Source organism: Talaromyces proteolyticus (genome assembly GCF_021365285.1).
Source record: "Talaromyces proteolyticus strain PMI_201 chromosome Unknown BGW36scaffold_3, whole genome shotgun sequence".
In the NCBI taxonomy this organism is placed as follows: Eukaryota; Fungi; Ascomycota; class Eurotiomycetes; order Eurotiales; family Trichocomaceae; genus Talaromyces; species Talaromyces proteolyticus.
This window is the reverse complement of record NW_025764279.1, coordinates 487,472-511,325: the sequence shown is the minus strand read 5'-3', so window position 1 is coordinate 511,325 and position 23,854 is coordinate 487,472. Positions and strand designations below refer to the sequence as shown.

At 45.3% G+C, this 23,854-nt stretch overlaps 8 protein-coding genes and 2 non-coding genes across 10 annotated transcripts; 2 read left to right on the top strand and 8 right to left on the bottom strand.

Annotated features, from left to right (window-relative positions):
- Nucleotides 1-592: 592 nt before the first annotated feature.
- Nucleotides 593-1,638, bottom strand: BGW36DRAFT_423980 (uncharacterized protein; the record flags this gene model as incomplete). The annotated part of the gene is made up of 2 exons (XM_046219906.1): nucleotides 593-950; nucleotides 1,034-1,638. The coding sequence occupies 2 exons, from the start codon at nucleotides 1,636-1,638 to the stop codon at nucleotides 593-595; spliced, it is 963 nt and encodes a 320-aa protein (XP_046075054.1).
- Nucleotides 1,639-2,567: 929 nt separating this feature from the next.
- On the bottom strand, nucleotides 2,568-2,650 carry BGW36DRAFT_t16. Its single transcript has one exon. It is a non-coding gene; the product is annotated as a tRNA-Gly (tRNA).
- Nucleotides 2,651-5,825: 3,175 nt separating this feature from the next.
- BGW36DRAFT_t15 lies at nucleotides 5,826-5,954 on the bottom strand. Its single transcript has one exon. It is a non-coding gene; the product is annotated as a tRNA-Tyr (tRNA).
- A 184-nt stretch (nucleotides 5,955-6,138) lies between these two features.
- BGW36DRAFT_371296 (putative anthranilate synthase component I) lies at nucleotides 6,139-7,944 on the top strand. The gene is made up of 4 exons (XM_046215362.1): nucleotides 6,139-6,207; nucleotides 6,264-6,412; nucleotides 6,473-6,546; nucleotides 6,606-7,944. Exons 1-4 carry the CDS (start codon nucleotides 6,196-6,198, stop codon nucleotides 7,928-7,930), a joined length of 1,560 nt encoding a protein of 519 aa, XP_046075053.1. The 5' UTR covers nucleotides 6,139-6,195; the 3' UTR covers nucleotides 7,931-7,944.
- Nucleotides 7,945-10,026, bottom strand: BGW36DRAFT_371293 (1-aminocyclopropane-1-carboxylate synthase). Its single transcript, XM_046215361.1, has 6 exons — nucleotides 9,577-10,026; nucleotides 9,471-9,512; nucleotides 8,994-9,402; nucleotides 8,723-8,934; nucleotides 8,417-8,664; nucleotides 7,945-8,351 (listed from the first exon to the last, which is right to left on the bottom strand). The coding sequence occupies exons 1-6, from the start codon at nucleotides 9,700-9,702 to the stop codon at nucleotides 8,063-8,065; spliced, it is 1,326 nt and encodes a 441-aa protein (XP_046075052.1). The 5' UTR covers nucleotides 9,703-10,026; the 3' UTR covers nucleotides 7,945-8,062.
- Nucleotides 10,027-11,485: 1,459 nt separating this feature from the next.
- Nucleotides 11,486-13,167, bottom strand: BGW36DRAFT_102409 (FAD dependent oxidoreductase). Its single transcript, XM_046209172.1, has 2 exons — nucleotides 12,506-13,167; nucleotides 11,486-12,431 (listed from the first exon to the last, which is right to left on the bottom strand). The coding sequence occupies exons 1-2, from the start codon at nucleotides 13,091-13,093 to the stop codon at nucleotides 11,544-11,546; spliced, it is 1,476 nt and encodes a 491-aa protein (XP_046075051.1). The 5' UTR covers nucleotides 13,094-13,167; the 3' UTR covers nucleotides 11,486-11,543.
- A 1,177-nt stretch (nucleotides 13,168-14,344) lies between these two features.
- On the top strand, nucleotides 14,345-17,267 carry BGW36DRAFT_289431 (putative spindle pole body component; the record flags this gene model as incomplete). The annotated part of the gene is made up of 4 exons (XM_046210665.1): nucleotides 14,345-14,404; nucleotides 14,474-14,682; nucleotides 14,736-17,169; nucleotides 17,226-17,267. The coding sequence occupies 4 exons, from the start codon at nucleotides 14,345-14,347 to the stop codon at nucleotides 17,265-17,267; spliced, it is 2,745 nt and encodes a 914-aa protein (XP_046075050.1).
- A 332-nt stretch (nucleotides 17,268-17,599) lies between these two features.
- Nucleotides 17,600-18,721, bottom strand: BGW36DRAFT_423975 (atypical L-asparaginase, rhizobium type; the record flags this gene model as incomplete). The annotated part of the gene is made up of 1 exon (XM_046219905.1): nucleotides 17,600-18,721. One exon carries the CDS (start codon nucleotides 18,719-18,721, stop codon nucleotides 17,600-17,602), a length of 1,122 nt encoding a protein of 373 aa, XP_046075049.1.
- A 912-nt stretch (nucleotides 18,722-19,633) lies between these two features.
- BGW36DRAFT_355827 (uncharacterized protein) lies at nucleotides 19,634-20,599 on the bottom strand (the record flags this gene model as incomplete). Its single annotated transcript, XM_046213692.1, has 1 exon — nucleotides 19,634-20,599. One exon carries the CDS (start codon nucleotides 20,597-20,599, stop codon nucleotides 19,634-19,636), a length of 966 nt encoding a protein of 321 aa, XP_046075048.1.
- Nucleotides 20,600-22,341: 1,742 nt separating this feature from the next.
- On the bottom strand, nucleotides 22,342-23,523 carry BGW36DRAFT_355826 (uncharacterized protein; the record flags this gene model as incomplete). The annotated part of the gene is made up of 1 exon (XM_046213691.1): nucleotides 22,342-23,523. The coding sequence occupies one exon, from the start codon at nucleotides 23,521-23,523 to the stop codon at nucleotides 22,342-22,344; it is 1,182 nt and encodes a 393-aa protein (XP_046075047.1).
- Nucleotides 23,524-23,854: the final 331 nt, after the last annotated feature.

Below are 23,854 nucleotides of genomic sequence, written 5' to 3'. Positions count from 1 at the left end.
ACTCGACCGAGACAGCTGCTATTTTAGAAGGTATATATTTGCTTTTACCCTTCAGCGTGCGGATTATTCAGACCGGATACCAAAGCAAGTCTAGGAGTTTTCTTGGCGCATATGGTGAATGGGGGCTGTTTCGCATATCTGGAGGTTTTTTTGGGACGAATGGACGGCGGTTGGGAGTTGGCAGCACTCAGACTTATATCCGTGGTCAAATGGAGCATAAAGAATATCATCGATGTTGGCTTGCATGTGCTGTGGGTGTTCAACATTGTATATGTTCTTGCATCGTTAATGGTACAACCAGGAGTACGAGAAGGGAGGTTTCAGAAAAGAAAACAACAACAACATTATTGGAGGAGCATACAAGACTCAGCTGCGTGCGCGCATGAACATATGGGAGTTTTATCATATTTTATTCCAGGTGACAGCGTCAATCTACCTGTACTTTTATATCAATTTCTAAATTCATGGTATTAAATGATTTTACGCGTCAAATCCATACCAAGTCGTCGATTAATCCAACATTTTCAATTGCTGATAACTCCATTCCTACATATTAATCGGTATTCTGACAGCTATGTCCTACCATAGGTTTTCATCTTTGACTAGTAATGGACTGAATCTGCCGCTCTCGTCGTATCTTCCGTCTTCGAGCTCGTATGCGAAACCCATCTTCCACATCATTCCACCCGCGCATCCACGCCGAGATGCCGTCTAGAAGCGTATCAAAATCGTTATCATCATCTCCATCGTCGATATCGTGAGCATTCCTATTGAGTTGCTGCTGCTTGCCTTTCCGTTTCCATTTACTTCCTCGTTGAGTGGAAGACGTCGATGGAGGTGGTATTGACACCTCGCGTTGACGCTGCCATCGCCCTATCCAACTCTCCAAACCGCGTACTGTTCCCCGTAGGCCTTCTAGATTAATAGTATCTTCGAGGATATCCGACCGACTGTTCCCACCCGTCATTAGCGCCTCTGATTGGACCTGTGATTTTAAAAAAAAAGGAAGGGGGGGGGGGGGGGGGGGAATTACAGTTCATGAATCTCGTTCTCGAGCTCTATAATCCTTTGCGCCATCCCCTCGCATTTGATGGTGAACAGATCATGGATATGACGGGACTCAATGCGCCGTTGCTGTAGCTCTGAATTCGCAATTGAAATTTCCTCCAGAAGCATTGACAGATCGCACGATGTCTGCTGGATGGTACGAGGTGCCGGGACATTACCATCCTCATGGCTCTCGTTATCGTTGCGCCGGCGGATCGGGGGAGTAATAGTTCCAGTCGGACTAATCGACGTCCTCCTCACAGGCCTAATCTTGGCGATTTCATGACTGATCTGCGGTCGCGGGTCGGACGAAGCTGACGACAACAGTAACAACCTCTCCAAACCCTCCAAATGTCTATCCACAGCCGCGCGTTCGTCTACGTTCAGCTGCCGAGACGGATCCTGCGCGGCAGCTAGTTGCGCAATGCGAGAGATGCGATCGGGGAGGGGAGAAGCAGGGTCATTATCATGAGAGGTTGACGTACATTCGGACAGTTCCTCTTTCACATCGATTGCGGAGTCGGTGAAGGACGGCGATACGCGATGGTGGTGGTGTTGCGAGGAATGTGGAGAGTCATCAACGGTCGCCATATCGATAAAGCTGCACGTGGAGAGGTAGTAGTAAGATACAGTATATAACGGTTATGAATGGATCCTATACAACCAGAAGCTAGCGCTTCATAGTAGACTCATGATGAAGTTAAAAATTGAAGATGTGTCGGCCAAGCACTACTTGATGTCCGAATAGGCCAAGCTCTTGCTGACAGCTTTAAGTTCGCTTGGAGTTGCATCCGCAAAAGCGGGGCGGTATATCGGAGTATATCCACATTATCTTAATCATCACCAATTCAGCTGGTAAAGGTCTAATCTTTTATTGGCACTGGTGGTCTTTCACAAGAGTGTTATGCCACACTCAAATGTTATTTACCATATGTACGTTTTGTATTCTATCTTCACTGTCAATACATACGCCTACCCATTTAAAGATTTAGATATAGAAAGGCAAGAAAATCAACATTCATAAACGTTGTTTACATCATAAGCCTTGTCATACTTTCCAGCGGCCTTCCTGACAGTATAGGACTTCAAAGAAAGCTGGATCGCTGGCATGAAGCTCGTAAGGACTGAGGGGTATAATCGGGTCTAGAGGATTTCAGTGTTAGCAAGCTTACGAGCCCTGAATTAGCAAGTTCTCCTCACCATAATTTGGAGCATCGATGATGTAGTTGGTTAGACAATATGGATTACAGTTATTATTCAGGGCCTATCAAGGGCGTATATGGAGTGTATATGGAGTGTATAGGCGGCATCCAGGCGAATGAAAAGCACGTGTTGTGGAGACATGCTCGTCTGACAAACATGATGTTGTTAATGAAAAAGGAGTAGTTACATTTATCGCTCAGGTATTTGTATTAAAAGCTAGTGGATGTGCAAAAGTTTTAGCTAAATTAATACCCTGCTAAATATTAATAAAATGCTGTGAAGAAAAAAAAACCATCGCGTAGGCAAAAAAAGATAAATGCGCAGGCCGGGAGTCGAACCCGAGTCTCAACTTGTTTTCTTTTTATGGAAGAGTTGAATGATACCGCTACACTACCAACGCTTATATGAAGAGAATTAAATAAAACAATAGATAATCACCAATCAGATTTGCTTACAATACCCCATCTAGTCTTAAAGTATTCGCAATTAAGCATCCCTACACAAAAAGTAGTATGAAATATGGGTGTGGGGCCTGATATTCTATTATAGCTACTAGCGCGCTTTATTACTTAGACTGTACGTGGGCAACAGACCCTTCCCTGAATCGGCTGGCATACTCTGAAACATATAATTAAGAAGGTATATAACCTTACAGAAGATGGGCTGTTTATATATGCAGGATTTTTTCCAAACATATAATAATATCTAAGGGTAAGGCACAATAGAAGGTGTGGACAAAGCATAGCAACTATGAAAACTAATCACTTTACTCAGCTAAATAACTGGTATAAATAGTTACGTGTCAGCGGTTACTACTTAAGCATATTCCTAAAGACCAACCCAAATATGACAACACCCTCATTTTACACCATATAGCAGAATGTTCTGGATTGAAAAATCAAATATGAATGTGGAACTTGGTTGAAGAGGATCTAAATCAAATATGGAATTTCAAAACAAAATAACAAAATGAAGACTATAATTGTCCAATCATTCCTCGGATAGAACATGTCACCAGGAGGAGATCCTCAGACAAAGAAGCAATATCCAGATATTAAAAATCAGTATGAGAACTTTTTGTCTAATCTTCACTTTCCTTCGAAGTCCTCTCCAATGTGCCCAAAAGAAGCAGCCTAGTTTCCAGACTGTAGACTAGCCATCTATTGTGGAATTTGCGCAGATTATAGCGACTTGCAAATGGAATATCTGGGTCTGCTGGAATGGGAGGTTTTCTCGCTTGTGTGTTTTTCAGTTTTAGTTGCTCTTCGGCGCAATTATGGTAGCTAGTCTCTTTCACCACACAAAAAGATGGATTTCCCCTGGTCCAACTTAGTTCTTTATCCAAAGACTGTGAGTGACAACCGATACACATGGTCTGGACCACCAAAAACACTTCATTGTTGTCCTTGCTTTTTCTTTCCCTGTAAGCATCAAGTCCAGTCTTGGTCACCTGTCGAATAGGAAAAGCAAGAATACTCGTTGAATACGAAAGATTCTCATACTTCTTCTTGTTAGTTGGTATTGTCCTGCGCCTTCTTCCGCACCTTTTGCTACAACATAGTCGTTGGTGGAGAATATAGCATCCAGACATAGACACAGCCCACCGAGGCTTTGTATCATCCTTAGCTTTGCCTCCACATTGACTCAGACAAGTGAGGTTGTTTGTCCGTCAAATTTACTGTGGAAGTAGTTTTGATGCTCCTCTGAGGATATAAAAAGTCAGACGGTTTTACCATATTTGCGATTAACACTTCTTGTTACAGGATTGTACTCCAAGCTGTGCACTCCAGATGTCCTCCTCCTTAAAGCTCTGAAACGCAGCATCCAGGTCTATGATTAGACATTGATAAAGCCCTAAAAAGGCATGTTAGTTGGCTTCGGAAAGACATAGACCTGTTGAACATCTTACCATTCATATCTCGATCGTCAAGTGCTTTAAGATCCAGTTCTAATCCTTCAGCACGTTGCCGGAGCTCAGCAGGTGGACGAGGAAGCACCAAGTCTCCCAAAACAACAAAATGGCCCGAAAGGTTCTGTGTTATCGCATCCGAGGTTGACTCAACGTTTTCAGCTTCATCTGCTTCGCCTTCCTGATTTTGAGAATCATCCGCTTCTCCAATAGTCCTTTCCTTCCGCGGAAGGCAAGGTCAAGGGCACTTTATTTTGACGATCTAAGTAGTGTCTCTGTATATCTTCATGTAAGTTTGTAAAGATTGCTCAAGTTTTTTAAACAAATTATGGCTTGCCTTGATCTCAGTATTCGTAGTCTTCGCGTAGGAAGATGCAGTTTGCACAACGGCCTAGTTGCTCATCTTTTAGCCTGATACATGTGGTGAAAGGGGGCGCAACCCTTCTGGGCTCTCCGTTTCTTTCCCTTGACAACATTTTGTTCTCAATAATACTATATAATTGAATGGCGGTAACAATATTAGCACTCCATATACTAGCACCGAGTGACTCAATAGAGTTTATTGATCTAAAATCAAGCTCCCGTGCTGGAACCTGAGGATAATTCACATGAATATACATCACGCCTTGGTGGGCACTGCTATCTAGAATAGCATCAACATACTTTATTCGCTCGCCAACAGATTGCTCAAGCAGCTTTGACCACTTCTTGGCCAGCGTGTTCCCGGTTTTTCGTGGCACAGTTGAGGGTAATGTCTTTCGTTGCTACTGTGTTGTGTCATATGTAGAGATGAAATGGTTGGCATATAAGTTTGCCTGAGGCGCTCGGTTATGTGCAGAGCAAACGCTCTTCGTGTTATATGTAAAATTCTACCCCCCCCAAAAAGTCAGTTCAGTCATAAACTCAGTAACATTGAAGTTATCTAATTGATGCAAGTTTAACAATAGTGAAGGAGTTTATATGCACTTTTATCTCCAAACCCTACCCCTTTTAACCGCAAAACCAAGGTGGAAACTTGATTATACATCGACTTGAAGTACAATGCCAGGAAATCATGGGTTTCGCACCCCATACTGGTAGCAGAGAAATGGTCTGCACGTATGTGCAGATAAACAAGTTAAATGCATGGATTGAGTTAGGAACACACTTAGTCAATATACCTATAGAACATGCTGCCTCATTAGCGCCTGATTAAGAAAGAATCAATTGATGCGCCTATTTAGCAAGAAACTTATATCTTCAAATGCCATATGATCGTACAATATCAATCGACTATATAGGTATGTAGTTATATTATTGCGTATAACTATTATCAGTTGGTCCACTGGTAGGCCTTACATCTAACTGCTGCCTGATTGAGACATGTCAAGATTTTAAAACGTTTCCGCTCTGGGTACATGGATAGCTTAGACATAACACCCTGTTATATGTTTTAATTGCCAAATTGACAACATTTCCTAAATCATGCAACAGTTACTAGTTGCGGCATGCAGTTGAACAGGCGTCTCGGAGCGTTCACTTCTTGGGGTAGCACAATTAAGTTTTCAGCGGTATAAGTCTATACTTCCCCTCCCCCACAATTGGCCCAAAGAGAATCGCGTAAACCGAACCGAAGCGTTTATTAGAATCAGAGCTTGATACCCAATCAGCCAATTAAAAAAAAGAGTACCCTATATGGGGATCGAACCCATAACTTTCACATTAGACTGGCAAAGGTTGTTAGCATGACAAAATGATTATGGGGGTTTTAGGACTCAGCTTACAGTGTGACGCGCTACCATTGCGCCAATAGGGCAGACCTCGACAAACTGCCCTTACAATCCCTCATGGTGTTTGGCCGCCTGCTTGCCAATGAACGTTGCGAATTGTCTTGAGCCCCGGCGGAATCGGCGTCTCGGCGTGATGTAGAGGCACGCTAAACCCTCCTGGGACCTTTTTCCCGCCGATAACGAACGGTGAGTCAAGACAAAAGCTTCATCCCTCGCCTGTGCTAATTGAGCTTTGGTATTCACCTCATAGGAAGCCTTCTTTGCAAGATGCCGGCTCCAGTAAGTGCCTCAATTGCTATTATAGCATCGCGATTCAGAAAACCAACACCCCACAGGCTACAGTAGAACCGTCCCTGCAAGTCGTACAGGAAGCTGTCGCAAACTCGCGCAATTCGAAATACCCCCCAAATGTTCTGCCACTGACAGCCTCTATCCCCGCCGATCTCTTAACACCAACGGTAGCATATCTGAAAATCGCTGCCAAGTGCGTCTCGCCTGTGAATTCTCAAATGGTTGTACGGTGTTAACAAATTTCCGGATTTAGATCAAAGCTGTCCTTCTTATACGAAAGTGCTGCCACAACCGAGACAATAGGCCGATATAGTTTTGTTGGAGCAGGTACATGGCTATCCCTTTAATTGTTTTCACGCTTGTATGTACATGCTGACATATTTCAGACCCTAGGAAAGTCATCAAAACCGGCCTTGGCCACGGCCCCGAGTGCGACCCGTTACCGATTCTCGAACAAGAGTTATCACAATTTCGTAGTGCGACGATACCAGGTTTAAAGCTACCACCTCTGACGGGAGGTGCCATTGGATATGTTGGATATGATTGTGTGCGATACTTCGAGCCAACAACAAGCCGTCCGCTTAAAGATGTCCTCGGTGTGCCAGAGTCTCTCTTTATGCTTTTCGATACCATCGTTGCTTTCGATCATTTCTTCCAAGTGATCAAGGTTATCACCTATATACCGATTGATTCCAGTGACAGTAAACTAGAAGAAGCCTATCGCAAAGGCCAGGAAACCATCCAGGAAATGATAAATATTCTGCTACACCCGGATATCCCGCTTCCGCCGCAAGGTCCAATTATCCCTAACCAGGAGTATAAATCAAACATTGGCCAAACTGGCTATGAAAGCCACGTTACAAAATTAAAAAAGCACATCAAGGTCGGAGATATCTTCCAAGCAGTGCCGTCGCAGAGACTATCTCGCCCAACGTCTCTTCATCCTTTCAACTTATTCCGGCACCTTCGTTCCGTCAACCCTTCCCCATATCTGTTTTTCATCGACTGCGGCGACTTTCAGCTCGTCGGCGCTAGTCCAGAGCTGCTTGTGAAGGAGGAAAGCGGCCGAATAATTACACACCCGATTGCCGGAACCGTAAAACGAGGCAAGACATCCGAGGAAGACGCCGCCCTTGCTGCTGAATTGCGAGGGAGTCTGAAGGACCGTGCCGAGCATGTAATGCTGGTTGATCTGGCTCGAAATGACGTGAACAGAGTGTGCGATCCAACGACCACCCAAGTCGACCGGCTGATGGTCGTTGAGAAATTCTCACATGTTCAACATCTCGTTTCCCAAGTCTCCGGTGTGCTACGCCCGGAAAAGACACGGTTTGATGCCTTCCGCTCTATCTTTCCTGCAGGGACAGTTTCTGGAGCTCCCAAGGTGCGCGCCATGCAGCTCATCGGGGAACTGGAAGGCGAAAAGCGCGGCGTCTACGCTGGTGCGGTAGGCTACTTTGGATATGATAGGTCTAGCGCTGATGGATCGAGCGAGATTGCGGGTGATATGGATACCTGCATCGCACTTCGCACTATGTTACTGAAAGATGGTGTGGCATATTTACAGGCTGGTGGGGGTATTGTTTTTGACTCTGATGAATATGATGAATATGTGGAGACATTGAACAAACTAGGGGCTAATATTGCATGTATCAAAGGCGCTGAAGAAACGTACTTGCAGTTAGAAAAGGAGGCAGCGGCTGCCAACTGAAGTTTATTTAGAATATGAAGCCTTCTCTATGTTGCCCTATGTTACTCCCCCCAAATCGTCCATCGATCACAGACGTGACAATGCACAATGACTCAATAGTCTGCCGTAGTTGAAATTAACCCGAAAGCAGATTTAGCCCTTCAGAACGTTGACTAATCTCCTCAACGCTACACTCAACACCTCCTCCGATTGAGAAAATACCAAGCGAAACCATCCAGGCTGTCTATTATGCTCTTCTCCCGGATGCAATACCACATTTCCATCGAGTAGTCTCTGAGCGAGATCAATCTCCTGATCAGTGCCTTGTTTATCGTTATATGTTCTAGCCTCACTGCTGAGCACATTGCCACTGTCGTTAAGTATACCCGACGTCTGCTGCAAAAAGGGGGATAAATTGATGTAAACAAAAAACCCCGCATTTCTTCACACCAATCGTAGACGTATTAGCATTATCACGGAACTAGACAGATGTATGGAATGGCTTACCCTCCCCTGACATATTCAATACCCTCCTCTTCTAACACCCGTGTCACGAATCTGTATGAGCGCGCAAGCTCCGATCTCGTGGTCTCTACGAAACCCTCCACGAATTTCTCGTCTTCTAATATGGCGGTTGCGATTTGCAGGGCGGCTCCTGAAGTATTGTGAAACCGTAGAAGAGGAAACACAGCTTTGCGGAGTTGTTCGTTGCGAGTGATTAAAAAACCGAGACAGAGACCGCCAGATGCAAAGTCCTTTTTGTTTTATAAACTACAGGAATTGAAAATTCGGGGAAGTCAAGGAGGGACTTACTTTCGAAAATCCATATAGAACATGCACTAACTCAGGATTGATGGTTGGGTCGTCGAGAAGAGAGAGGACGGATGTGAATGGGACATGCTCCGTTCCTTCAATAGCGGTATCGAAAGTACACAAAGCATAGACTTCGTCGCTGATCAAATGCAGATTATGCTTGCTGCAAAATCGGAGAATCTTTTGGAGGGTTGATCGAGGGTATGGCTTTCCTATGGGTCATCAATACCATTGCTTTATAAATAGCGCTAATCAGTAGTGAGAAACACACCGACTGGGTTGTTTGGGTTCGCGAGCAGCACAGCCCTGACCCTACGGCCTTTATTCTGACTTTCAAAATTCACCAGTGCTTCCTCAAATCGCTCAACAACACTCTCCTCAAATGCAGACTTTGCGTCTGTATCCGCATACAGAATGTTGACGCCGGCTTCCAGCCCATAATCTAATTCGAAGCGTCCATAGATTGGTCTGGAAACGAGAACTGCGTCACCAGGGTCGGCGAGAGTGAGACCAAGAATACTTCCGATAGAAGTGGCATCGACAGCAGTAACAATGTGTTCCGGAGTCACGGGTACAGAAGGGGAGAAAAATTTGTTGAAGTGGCTTGATAGAGCTGTGAGTAGACGAGGGACGAGCAATGGTTTGGGGCCGTAGGATATTGCTGATTCAGTGAATTTCACCTGTTCAAATACAAACTGGGTAAGAATCTATGTAGCAGATATTATTACTTGAGGCTAAAGATGAAAACCTTTTCATTGATGAACTTGGCGATTTGAGGACGCATAATCAGCTATTTGTAATTATGTTAGTTCTGTATCACGCATACATCAATTCATGGGATGGTCACTACGTACATTTTCAGCAATTGCAAGAGATATCAGCCCATCTGGATTCTTTTCGCGATCATACGTCTGTCTGGGAGCGTAACGCCACGGATAACCGGTGACCTCGGCATACTGCTTCCCGCGAGATGATAACATATTGATGATCGGTAATGAGCTTGAGGTTGGTATTATTGGGGTTTAATTTTGAAGCAAATATTGCTTTTTTTATCACTCGACATGCGAACGATGAGTCTGCATATAAGTACCCGCAGGTATAATTCCTGCCCATCATAAAGAGCGTCGCTGATTGCGTGACTACGCGACTGAATGACTCACGAAAGTATCGCGATATCACGTGGACTATTGGTTAAGATTGATTATTGGTTTATAATACGCTTCCAACAAGTTTTGACGCTATTCGGCCCCCGCGACCCCGCTTGGTGCATGTAACGTCATTTTGGTAAGTAACTATCGTGAAGCGACTGCAGCCTGGAGGACCTTGGAGGAAAGGCGAACATGAATATATCAATATATTAATGTATCATACGTTTTGTAGGAGCTATGTAAGGCCTAATTAGGCAGGTTATGGCCCGCTTTCCCAATTATGAACTTAGGGCTCATATAGCCTTGCCCTAAACAATCTTTCACTTCATATTCTTTCTTCACTCTGAGTCACAGTCTTCATTCGAATACGACTACTCTTTTCTATCTTTGGTTCATCAACAATCTATTTAGGAACAGAACGGGATCGGTTTTTCTCAAGGCAGACCCGGCACCATTCCAGGCTCGCCAGATTGACCATGATCTCGGAGCTACTATTCCTCTCTGGGTAATCCAAGTCCGCGAGGGCGATGTCGATGAGCTTATTGAGATGCTCTCCTGCCCCGTCGAGTCGGAACGCTTCCCGCGCTGCGATGAACTCTCGGTTGAGGAACTTAATGGAGTAGCCTTTGACACTAATGCGATAATTTTCCATTTCCCCCCAGTTGCTCTCCTCCATCACCGTTGCTAGTAGTTCCTCCGACTCTTCTTCCAATTGCCGAAGTCGACCTATGCTATTGCCAGTCTCGTTACATGCCAATACAAGGCACGAAACTCCCTCTTGGAATCATAGAAAAAGACATTTCAGGCGGTTTCCATTTTAAGAGGAGCTTTGGCACAGACAAATCACCACCTACGCCAATGTGAAGTGCGGTATCTGAATTTTCGGGGCATTCCTTTAAGTGAGAGAACAACCCAGACGGAAATTTGATCTCTGGAGAAAGTACTGCTGAGGTGTGGTTATAGTACCTCGTGCGTCAATCCACATATCGTCATTAATTAGTCGCTAATTAGTCGATATCAGGCTGTCATCAGCAAGGGAGGTCATTCGGAATCCTATTAAACTATGGCATATGTTTGTTTTGTATTTATCTATTTCTATTTCCCTCGAAATGATTCTACATACAATAAATTTCCGTCATTTTATTCATTCCTAAACGAACACATGAAGCATCAAATGTAAACTACAACATGGCAGTCTAGTATAAACTTGTATTAATTAGTATTGCCAGCTATATTATATATTATATAAATCAGTAAAATCTCTTATATAGTAATAAAATAAAAATAGGTGGAAATAAAGCATATTTTTCAGCAGAAAATCATTTTCTTTTAGAAAAAAACCTGTATGGTCCTTAAGATCGATTTAGTCCGCCTTAACCGGTAACAAAAGAGCAATGCATACAGTCAGATAATTGATGGGAAGTCGAAACTTTAGCCTCATTTCATTTGTTTTTAACTCTTTTCGATCATAGCTCCAAAAGATCGTTCATCACAAGGCGATACGATATATGCTCTTGACTTTTTCTCGGATGATGAGCCGAAGACCGGTCCAATCACGGGAGGGAGCTTTTGTATTTTTACTACGTGTTAGTAGAAGGAGAATTTAACATTATGGGTATCGGAATCCTTGGTCAATGAAGAGTCTATGAAACTTTGCTCTCCGGAGATTCTTTTTATGCCACTATCTTAGAGAATGACAAGAGTCGTTCTACCAATGTGAACTTTTGCAATCGTTCATTTGAGCATATGTACTGCTCTGCAGGAAACCATTCCTTGACAGTTTCTTCCCCTTTCAGAATCATATCGGCGACAGCTTTTCCAGTAAGCCAGCAATAAGCCATACCATGTCCACAAAAACCCGCAGCCACCCATTCTGCACCACTACTCGACGCCCTTCCAGATATACCATACGGAACTTTGCCGACAATTGGACTGTCATCTATCGTGAATCCCATTATTCCAGTCCATTTATCCAGAATATGTGTCCCTTTTCCACTTTCGAGTCGTTCTTCAATGGCAGTCTCAATTGCTTTTAGCGCTTCTTCACTTTGCAGATCGTCTCTTGTGCTACCAACATCGGCATCCTCGACTGTTATTTTACCTGATAAAAGCGCCTTCAGCAGGCCTCCACCAATGTAGATATCACCAGACGCAGAAGGTGACTGAGTCACATAATCATAGCCAGGTGCATAATGCAAAATCCACGAACGCTGGTTCCCGATACGGGGAAATGAAGACGGTGCAACCTGTCGAGTCATCTGTCCACGCAAGGGAAATAGTTTCCCCCTAAGGCCAGGGAGTAGATGACCTGCATGGCCATTTGTGCAGTGGACAATGTGTTTTGTTTGAATGATACCTCGAGGAGTCTTTAGGGTTAGTGGGTAGTCCGGTTCGCCCTCGGTAGTGTGTATACTCTCGACTGGCGTGTGTGTTTCAATTGTTAAATTTGGATACTGTTGAGAATTCGATATATGTGCTGCAACTGAGCCAACCAGTTTATAAGGCCATAAAGCCCCTGCTGGTCCAGTCATACACCCTACTGCGTTGACTGTTCCGAACTTCTGCATGCACTTGTTAGACCAACAATGTTTAAAAAGAAGGTAGGAGAAAGAAAGTAGTAGAAGTAATCATGCACCTTATTTAAATCATTTCCTTCGAAGCAAAGCCATGTCTCTCTCTCATCGGGAAAACTTTCCAAATAATCGGCCAGTTTTTCTTTCATAGCATTGAAAACATCCTGGTCGTAATAAACATCTAAGCCTTCCACGCGCCGCACAATCGCCTCCTTTGAATCCAGCTTAGTAGCGATTTCCAGCAACGCATCCAACTGCGCTAATCGGAATTTGACAACCTTTGTAGCAGCTTCTTTTCCATATAGATCTTTCAGCTCCGAATAATCAACATAAGGTGCTTCCTTGCAGTGACCACCATTCCGACCTGTGGCCCCGGATGTCAAAGCCCGCGCCTCGAGTATGGTGATTCTGAGGTCTGGTTGTTGCTGGAGCAAGTGGTACGCTGTACTGATTCCAGTTATTCCCGATCCGATTATTGCTATATCGGCCTTGTTTGGGAGAGTTGCTGATTGATGGTTGGCTAACTCGTGAGGCTCGCTTTGCCAGTACGCTGGTGTAGGGTTTGGCACCGGCAGGCCTGGGTCTTGCGATGCTTTAGTGGCGAGAGCCTGGCAAAAACGAGCTGTGGGGTCTGGTTGAGACATGTCCATCTCGCTTTTGGCTGTCAAATATACAGTGGTAGATGGATGGTTGCATACATGTATGATGAAGTGTTGCCCCGATAAGATAGGAAACTGAGCTGTTGTTTCAATGTTACCCCACCCAGCTAGAAAAATCTACAGCGGCGTGCTACATAGAATAATTTGAAGTCCTCGAGACATCATATCTATATGCGACTTATGTATATCATATAGAAATACTTCAGATGTCAGTTCATGTGCCGGCCCTTCGAAAATGAAACATTTGTATGACCATATACTCTGTTGTGGTAACATTCTGTGCAGGGAAATATACATATTGGTGAGCAAGTTTATGAACCAAAATGTACAACTGTGGCACTGGAGTTGTCAATTGATGAATTCTAGTATAATCAGCAATTTGACATATAAGGGGCCTTTCTCATGATGATTTCGAATTATGAAATAACATCTATCTCACAACTATTGAAGATTCTCAATATGTTTTCTGGGTGGTGCGAGAAAGATGTAGATAGTGTGTGTCATGCTCGACTGCTATTGGCCGCGCGCTAATTTTCACCTCTGGAGTCGCACAAAGGCAAGTTGAAGGATATATTGTTATTAAAATAGAATAAGATAATAAAAGATTCGTCTGTCTTGTAAATACTACTCAATCCACTCACCAAGACTGCTATAAGGGTGGTGAGTATACACCACATGTTATATGTTCTTGGCTAGTAGGGTTAGGCCGCGTGCCAAGACCGAGATTCTCCTGGGTGATAACTTTGTTGACATCGCCGTCATCGGTGCTGCTGCATGTAACAAACCCGACTCATCCTGGCTGGACCCCCTGCAATATTGACTTCGAGACTGTATATAGGCAGTGAGTACCCGAATTTGCAAGGGAAAGTTGTTTCTAATGTTCCTTTAATACAGGCCCCTTTGATCCTTTTTGTCCGCCGACGACGCACATGACCCCCCCGCTTCTACTGTCAACAATTGTCAACAACGCTCTACCAACGTCCACCACACTGCTCCGGTCGCATCGCGCCACTCAAACACACAGGAGATCATTTAAAGAACCCAGGTGAGTACATGGACCGATTGTTTCCCCTCGTTGCCTCCGCCAGTCGGACTTGTTGCCGCTCTCGAGACCCCAGGCGGCACACTTTGACCGTTCGCTCGCTTTTCTGTGATATCTAATTTTCATCGACTCGATACTCATGAAATGACTTCTAGATCAAATAGAACTGGCAGTGCTTTTACTGTCCAAATTCCGCGACCATGGCGGACGCCGAAGAAGACTACTCGTCCTTGCCTTTACCAGACCGCTTTACACACAAGGTCAGCAGCACTCATTATTCTGAGACGCGATAACACGACAAACGAACGAGACTGATTTAGAATATATAGATATGGAAAGTAAGAAAAGAAGGTTACGAAGATGCCGCGAAACTGTTTGAAAAAACACCCGATGAATCAGATCCTGTATTCCGCCCTTTCATACAAGACCCAGCTTTGTGGAAAGGCGCGGTTGCTGATTCCAACGTTGCCGCGCAACAAGAAGGTCTCGGAGCTTACTGCGCCTTTCTGAAATATGGTGGTATTCAGGCTTGCACAAGGTAGGTTTTACTCCGGTTACATGCGTCGATACCTTCTAACTATGTCCAAATAGATCGCGAGGTGTGACTATTGGCCCTATCGCCGAAAAAGGTCTCCCTTCTACGCGTCCTGCAGCGAAAGCGAATGCGCTCGAAGCTCTTTTACTCTGTATCGAAATTGAAAAGGCCGAACCCGTGATCGAAGATCTACTCCCTGTTTTGTCGGCCAAGCAACCGAAAGTCATTGCCGCGGTGCTAGCAGCTCTGACCGCGATATATCATAATTATGGTTGCAAGATTGTCGATCCGAAGCCCGTCCTCAAAACTCTGCCCAAGGTCTTTGGGCACGCCGATAAAAATGTACGTGCCGAAGCGCAGAATTTGACGGTGGAACTCTATCGGTGGTTGAAGGAGGCTATAAAATCTGTCTTCTGGAATGACCTGAAACCAGTCCAGCAACAAGATTTAGAGAAGCTATTCGAAAAAGTTAAAGAGGAGCCGTCGCCGAAGCAGGAGCGCTTGACGAGAGCGCAACAAGACTCAATTGCTACTGCACCTGTAGGCGGTGGAGATGATGGTGACCAAGATACTGGAGAAGACTATGAGAATGATGATGGCGGCGAAGTCGATCCGTTCGACCTAGCTGAACCGGTGGACGTGATGCCCAAGGTTCCCAAGGATCTTCAAGAACAACTAAGCTCGACAAAATGGAAGGATAGGAAAGAGGCTTTGGACGCGTTATATAATGCTGTCAATGTCCCTCGTATTCAGGATGGAGCCTTTGACGACATCGCCAGGGCTTTGGCGAAATGCATGAAGGACGCAAACGTTGCGGTAGTCACGGTCGCTGCTAATTGTGTGGACCTACTGGCCAAAGGACTTCGTTCAAGATTCTCCAAATACCGCCCGGTGGTCATGGCGCCAATCATGGAGCGTTTAAAGGAAAAGAAACAATCTGTGGCCGATGCACTCGGTCAGGCGTTAGATTCGGTGTGCTCTTCCACCAGCTTGTCTGACTGTTTGGAGGATATCCTGGAATTTCTGAAACACAAGAACCCACAAGTGAAACAAGAGATATTGAAGTTTTTAATCAGATCCCTCCGAACAACCCGGGAAGTCCCCGCGAAACCAGAAGTCAAGGCAATAGCAGAGGCCGGCACGAGACTTCTTACAGAATCCAGTGAAGTTACTCGCTCAGGAGGCGCGGAGATTCTGGGAACATTGATGAAGATTATGGGTGAACGAGCCATGAACCCTTTCCTAGATGGCTTGGATGATATCAGAAAAACAAAGATCAAAGAGTACTTCGATACTGCCGAAGTCAAGGCTAAAGATCGTCCCAAGCCAATTGTTGGTCCACCAAAAGCTGCCCCGGCTACGAAAAAGACTGCACCAAGCGCCAAAAAGGCATTGGGGATGAAGAAGCCGGCCCCTGTTGCTGCACCACCACCTCCAGCTCCTGAGGAAGCTTCTCCACCTCCTAAAAAGGCTGCCCCTAAAATGGGTCTTGCGCGGCCTGGAGGCATTCCTAAACCAGGCCTTGGTACCCCAAGTGCTGGGCTGAAGATGCAAAGACGGATACCGGGTATTGGTGGCGCAGCTCAAGGTTCGCCGCAGCGTCGTACAGCTTCACCACCCCCTGAAGATGTAGCCCCTCTTCCATCACAACCAAAGTTCGGCTTGGGACGCGGGCTTACCGGTCGGCCCATTGGCAAGCCTTCCGTATCAGCAGACGCCCCCCGTGCAGCAACTCCCGTTGCCTCTGGCCTCACATCTGTTGAACGTGCCGAATTGGAAGAGCTGCGGCTTGAGAGAGACCGTCTTCATACGATGAACGAAGAATTAAAAGCCGAGAAGGTGAAACTCACCTCACAAATAACGGAATTCCAGAATCAAAACGCGCAGCTTATTGAAGACCATACTCGCGATGTGTTGAGCATCAAAGCCAAGGAAACACAATTGGTGCGTGCACGCAGTGACGCCGAGACTGCGGAACAAACCGTCCAAAAACAGCAACGCGAAATTGAGCGACTGAAACGAGAGTTGGCTAGAGCAGTTCGTGCAGCGACATCAAGTCCACCGCCACCTGTACTCGCAGATGGCCACAGCAGTGGAGGAGTGGACACCGCCCCCCTGTCTCCTGACGCACAAACATATAACAGCAATAGTTCTCGTTCTGGTCTATATACGGGCACACGGCTCGATAGCACTCGACCTCGAAGCTATATATCTAGTCCTAGCGACGATAAGGAAAATAACGGCCTGGTGTCACCCAGCCTAGACTCGAATTATGACCATGCCTTTGGACGCAGAAAGTTCAGCCCTCCAGTCAGCGCAGGCCTTTCTAGTCGAGGAAGCCCGAGCCGACCTAATGTTCGCTATGCTTCTACCGGCAGTAATAATGGCGACGAACAACAGTCAGTGACGAGATCAGCAGAGCCGGCCGAAAACTGGAAACGAGCAGCTGAAGTGACGAGTCAACTTAAAGCGAGAATTGAGCAAATGAAGGTGAGCAATATTATACTCTTTTAGTCTTTTCAACCAAACTAATACGCATTTACCAGGCACGACAGGGTCTCTCCCGGCCTCCACCAGCAGGCCAATAGAAAAAAGAAAAACCGATAAAAATAAAGATATATGAAAGAGATACCCTACTGCAATGAATGACGTTCACGAACATACTTTATTTTTCTAAACTTTGGTTTGATTGTTCTATTTTATAATATCCTTCCTTGCACAAGAACGGGGTTTCGGATGTTTTCTTTTAGGCAGACTAGACTGGACTGGACTTGCTGGGTAATCATAATCTCGAGTCAGCTTGGCTTGATCGAGGATGGGGGGTTTTATGTGAAATACGCATGCCTGTTTTATTATATCCTTGCAATTTTTAACCCTTTATATCACGTTATAATCTCCCACACCATGGGAATCATTCATACTATGTATTACCTACGAACACAGCGGATCCGTCTATCCCCTGCTCAAAACAACCCTGTTCAGGTGAATCCAAGGTAAACAAATGAGATGTATGTCCCGTAATAACGCCGGCCGTATTCAAAACAGCAGGTTTATGAAATTTGTCTAATTTCCGACGCATCTCTGGCGTACCAATCGCCAACTGTTCAAGAATTTCTGCGACTGCTGAATAGAGAATCCCCAAATTTCCATCCTCAATCTTGACGGCAACCCCAATCGCTCCACTTGCACCTAACCGCCTGGTATCTTCCGATGCTCGTATACCAACTCCGTAACATCCTTCGGCACCGACTTTACCAATCAACCTACCCTCGTATGCTTCCATGAGCGTTGTGCAGAATCGACCTTCTCCTCCGACAAGCTCGGGGTACTGGGTCATAGAGTTGAAAATTCGAGCCAGCGCCTTTTCTCTGGGCTTCGTTTCTTTGCTATTTTCAATACCAGCAGCAGTAGCGAAAGCGCCGTATAGCTTTGCCATAAGATGAAGAGGCAAAGCAGGCGCAGGCAGATTGCAGCCATCGATACCCCATTTACATGTGGTACTATTGCTGCCACTCAACTCTCTCACAACACTCTTAACCCTGATCTGGATTGGGTGAGTTGGCAAATGATAATCCTCAAACCCGGCTCCAATAGCTTTGGCTCCAGCCAACATACCCACATGCTTACCAGAACAATTATTGCACACGGCGGTCGGCACAAAATCATTTTTGATCCATGTTCGATTAACCGATTCCAACAAAGCCGGATGCCCACCGCAGCGAAGATGAGCTTCTCGCGCACCGGGAACTCGGGCCAACATGCTCCGCGCGCGAGAAAGATGTCTTTCTTCACTATTATGCGAAGCACACATCAACGCCAAATCAGCTTCGTCGAACCCGAATTGCTCCAGCGCTCCCGTTTCGAGGACGGCGAGTGCCTGCGCTGGTTTTGCGGCAGAGCGAGTTAGTGTTATGCGTGAGGGATCGCCGACGCTGTAGAGCAGTCTTCCCGTGTCGGAGTCTATCACGGCGACGTGCACTTCGTGCCGGTTTTCGATTATGCCATTGCGGTCTGTTATTATGCAGTCTTTGCGTTTGCCCATGGTGTAGATTTGGCTATATATAGACCTTATAGACACGAGCTTAAATTTTTATAAAAAGAAACAAATATAGAAGGAAAGCTTGGTTGGTTGGTTGGTTGGTTGTTTGTTCTGCCAGAGTTTTCGGTAGTTAACACAAGGAAGAAATAAATCTGTTAGATTAGTAATGGGTCGAGAATTTACCTCGATAATAGGCTAGAAAAATCGCTGCATCGCTTTTTACCCTAGAGGTAAGCCGTACAAAACCACACCATATCCGGAAAAACGACGCGATGCGCCAAAACTTTTCCACATTGGGACGATGGTGTCGGACTTTTTGCTTATCCCAACGCGGCTATAGAAAGGCCTCTCTTCAAAATATTGAAGTTATCAAATGAAGTTATTATTTTTATATTTAGTTAAACGCCCGTACCCAGCCTCTACTATCTAGGCTAGGCCAGACGATTCAGTGGGAGATAAGGGGTCCTTTAGGGCTTAAGCTCCTAAATCCCCACGCCGCCTGTCCCATTTGATGCTAAACGACAACTAAGCCTGTACTCGTTCCTGCTCCAAGCCGCTTATCTGCGTAGGGCGATTCGGGGCCCTTATACGGGCTGGTGATGCCCGGCCTCCCTCCTGACAGCCAATCGCGCGGGCGTCACCTGGAGGAACATACCGCCCAAGGCTGTTACCCTTCTTGAGGTTATGTTGTGCATGTTTATGGAAAAGAAAAAAAAGTTTATGAAGTATATGGCGGCCATAATACCTATACCGGTAATTGAGCTGATATCTGTGCATACTAGAATACTGATCAATGCTTCCTTATGAACGCGAATACGTATTGGACACTACGAGCTAAGTTTAGCACACGGTTCGGAGGAATATCCCATTCATACCATATATTCTATTTGGTTGGAAAAACAAAGATTATGGGTATCAATACTCAACCTCGCGGCACTGGTTATTCCATTCTATATCTGCCGGCCAGCTGGAGGTTCCCAACGCTCGAGAGACAAGTACACTAATCATGTTTTGACAGGATTCAGGAAGGAGGTCGAGCTGAGTCCTGCAGCGAACGCAATAGTCGTATTCTGTATTCCAACTCTGAATCTTCGTAATGTGACCGAAAAGTTCTATGTGAGGACATGCAAAAATATTGGTATTAGGGCGCAACTGTTTTGGGTTGTTCGAAACAACCCTATTAGGGCCCGGGTTCATATGAATGGTGTATCGAGTATCCGTACGCAGATGTTCGTACGTCGAAAGGTATAATTTTATCTCAACATGGGTCCAAACATAGTCATCTCGAGTTATCGAACACTCATGCACAAGGCCTTCCCCATCATCGGTGAGTGTGACGTGGAACTTACGCCAACGGTCCGTAATAGATTTCGAGGCGGCACCTTTAGCGGCATCTTTTAACAGCTTCACAAGCCGTGATCGATCGCGAAATGTAAACGAGAGACAAGGACATAGATCAACTATACCTGCATTGTACATGCAACGTCTTTCTAAAGGCGGACTTTGCAGCGATTTGCAGGAAAATTCTTCTCGTGGATGCAACTTTAGACATGCGCAGCAACATGCCCAGCGAGCATTTTCCAGTCGAACCAAGAGTTTGTTTCGTGCTGCAGCCGGCCAGTTCAGATATAGAGAATGTGTCTCAGCCTTAAAAGGCCCTGTGAACTTGAACTGATGAGAAGTTGGACTTAGGATGTTGAGGAATAGTTTGCAGCTCAAAGTAAAACAGACTTTGTCGACTGGAGAGAGCAGTTTGAATATTTCATAGATCAGACATTCAGGTAATTTGAATATAGTTGGCTCAGTTTGTTTGCCACAGACGTACTCCCATAATATTATACATAGGGATTTTGGCTGCCTTTCTTGACCTTTCTCAGCCATGGTTGTTATCATATGTCAACTGGCGACTCCGAAACCTATATAAAAAAAAGAGAGAAGAAGTAAAAGACAAGATTTCGGTTGAAAAGCAAAATATTAGATATTGTAAGAGATTTATTTGTTCATTATGACGGGTGTATTTAAAGTGCTACCTGATGTAGGCTTCCTTAAGAAAATGTTGGTTGATGACTCGAACATTGCGCGTTGATTAGCAAAGCCCTTTCATGAACACCGAACACCTATCTACTTCCAGCACCCATATATTATTTGTAGGTAATCATAGACTTCAGCCGGCAATACTCTAGCAGACCGGGAACTCCGTATTCAACTTCTTGCTTACACCATTTATACACTGAGAATGGAATTGCATCCTCCGCCGTTAGTGAAACTGTACCGAAATCCAGCTGATCACTGACTGTTTAAGAAAGATCAATATCCCTTGAAAGGACCGTTGTGCTAAGACCTGTGAGGGTCGAATTCGCCTAGTACTTTATTTCAATGATATTATTCGCACTTGTGGTTTCTTCGGGTGTTTAATCGTTTATTGCGGTGTTCTCTGATGTTGTCTGCTTCAAGCTACGTTCGATATCGATTCAATCAATGTGCGTGCTTGTAGTGGAGGTGGGAATGGTAGAGAAGGTACTGGATCCATCAACACAGTATACGTCACCTAGAATGAGGGTTCCACACGTGGAATTGATACTCGGATTCTAGACTTACAGCTGTGAAAATGTGGTACCATATTCGCTCTCTAATAGACTGCAGTAATCCCTGCTAGCGATAACGTGCAATTCACAGCAGTCGCCAGTGGGATCACTGGCGAAGATGATTGACCCAAGCTCTCTACTGGATCTCAGGACAACAGTACTGACTGGTGAATTTCCCACAGAAGGCGATGTGAAACGATAGGTAGCACGTAGAGGGATATGATTATTATGGGTGTGCAGAGTGCCCTTATTATCGTAGGACAGACAATGGGAAGTGGAGAAATGGTAAGGTAGGCTTGGCCTCTGGAAGCGCACACTGGATTGCAGATGCAACAGATCCATGCAAACTAGCCCCCCTGGGAAGCGACCGCTCAACTGGGATGTCATTGTTGTATTGAAATTTTCATTACCATGCAAGCTGGCAATTGTGCTAATCTGAGAATTTAATAGAGCGAAGCTCATAATGTCATTCCATGTACGTAATATACTAACTATAGGACGCACTGCAGACGTCCTCTGCAGACAGGCCGGGGTCGACTAGACAATCCCATCCTGCATGAGAGGGTGCAAGATCAGGGTGGTGGCACCCCAGACTGAGCAGCCAAGCCCAGTCCGCGAAATCAAGATCACTGGTCGGTCCGTCATTGCCGATAGAAAAGTCCATGATCGGGTCCATGATCGTTTGTGGTGCGGTGAGATCAGCAGCTCGAGATAACTGGTTATGGAGATATTGCTGGTCAGCTATTAGAACATTGTTGTTGACAATGTTGAGGTCGCCGACCTCTAGTTGTTCGTCCCGGCCGTGCAAGCCGGGCTGACTGACGAGGAAAACGCTGCATCGACCTCAACCCGGTCCTACATTCGCAATTATGGGGCCGTATGGGGCGTCACCATCCCTGCGACCGTTTTCAATAACATCTTTGACCAGAACCTGTGGAAGATCGACGACGCGGCCACTCGTGCTGCGCTGAGCAACAGTAGAGCGTATGGCAACGCAACCCGCGACTTTGTTCTCTCATTTCCCAAGGACGGTAAATGTCATGAGGCTGCTGAGGAGCCGTGGGGTTTTTTACGCGGCGAAAAAGCGACAGTCAAGGTATAAACCACCCAGATAATTCCAGCAACAACACCGTACGCAACCACCGCACCAACTGGGGTCGCAAAACTGCTGATTCCTGTAATACGGAAGCCCAAACCAGCATTGATAATCCCAAGTGTGATGATAGCACGGCCGAGCCAGCGATGAAGGTAGGCAAATATGCTCTTCTTTCCCTTTTTGTGGAAATATCGGTGCTGCAAGAAGCCCATAATTGGCTGAAAAAGTATTAGATATGACATAACTACAATACCAATAATAGGGTGATAAGAGCCGGTAAGCTGAAGGTCAACAGCTATTGAAATGCCAATCCCGAAACCGGCAATTGCAAATGCCAGAGTCCCCAATTGCAACCAAGCATGAATTACAACAGTACGGGAGGATGGAATAATATGAAGGCCCAAGGCGAACATGGGAAAAAAAACCACCATAACAATAATCATGATTGTAGCATGTGCAATTCGTCTTCTGTCAATCGATTGACCGCTGACATCAGTCAAAGCTTGTGCTGAACCCGATGTAGATTGGCTAGAGAAATTCAGAAATGGGTTGTCTGAATTTCCACCAGTCGCTTGCTGAAGATTGAACGACAAAAGTCCTGAAACGTCGTGCATGTTGATATCGGCTGAAACGCTGCTCGAGTCAAGAAGCTGCCCGTATTTGACTGCCCATATCCAAGGACTAGACAGGCTCGTCAAATCTTCGTGTCCATTATCAGACCAGTCGATGCAGCTGTCACATCGAACGTTCGCAGTAATTGTACTGTTGCTTATACCACTGCCACCAAGGAGAGAAATATTCGCGTTTGAGTTGTACAAAGGTTCAATATGATTCAGTCCCAACCTTGGGGATACGGTGACATTGTCTCCGTTTCCATAGGCGACAAAGATATTTGCTCCTAGCATATGACTTCCCTGACCAACTGCAAACCACTGAAGTGGAGTAGTAGATTTAAGTTGGATAAAAATAGGACCGGACCTAGATGTGGCTGTTCCTTCAGGGATGTTGACGGTGAATGTTATACCACTTTGTCCCGGCGGAGTGAAGGTCTGAAATTGCGCGAGGGAGAAGGAGGATAGTGATAAGAAAAGAAAGATTGTATGTTGGCATAGTACTTTGCACATGGTGCTGGCAAAGTTTGAAAACATGTTGCATTTGAAGATTTTCTCAACGTTAAATCTAGTAGCAAAATACGACTGTTTCAACGTTTTGCTCGACGCAAGGCTCTTTTCCAATGAGTCGAATATAATTTGGGGAATTGATATCGGAACGTGTGAGGAAAACTGGACGTCATGTCATTACCATTAAATTAGGACCTGCAGATCGTTTGGTGGTGGCTGTGTCGACTGTAGAGCTATTGAAATAGAAGACAAATCATAATCTACCGGACAAGAAAAGAATAACGTGATGCTTAAATCTCCTGGTTGGATGCTCGAACTGCCTAACTGGGACGAC

Bases quoted from the DNA above. Each gene is read 5' to 3' on its own strand.
- BGW36DRAFT_371296 (XM_046215362.1), top strand. The intron at 6,413-6,472 runs GTGCGTCTCGCC...TTCCGGATTTAG, and splicing joins TATCTGAAAATCGCTGCCAA to ATCAAAGCTGTCCTTCTTAT. The intron at 6,547-6,605 runs GTACATGGCTAT...GACATATTTCAG, and splicing joins ATATAGTTTTGTTGGAGCAG to ACCCTAGGAAAGTCATCAAA.
- BGW36DRAFT_371293 (XM_046215361.1), bottom strand. From the start codon at position 9,702: ATGTTATCATCTCGCGGGAAGCAGTATGCCGAGGTCACCGGTTATCCG. The intron at 9,513-9,576 runs GTACGTAGTGAC...AATTACAAATAG, and splicing joins CTCTTGCAATTGCTGAAAAT to CTGATTATGCGTCCTCAAAT. The intron at 8,352-8,416 runs GTAAGCCATTCC...ATTGGTGTGAAG, and splicing joins ATTGAATATGTCAGGGGAGG to AAATGCGGGGTTTTTTGTTT.
- BGW36DRAFT_102409 (XM_046209172.1), bottom strand. From the start codon at position 13,093: ATGGACATGTCTCAACCAGACCCCACAGCTCGTTTTTGCCAGGCTCTC. The intron at 12,432-12,505 runs GTGCATGATTAC...AAGTGCATGCAG, and splicing joins AAGGAAATGATTTAAATAAG to AAGTTCGGAACAGTCAACGC.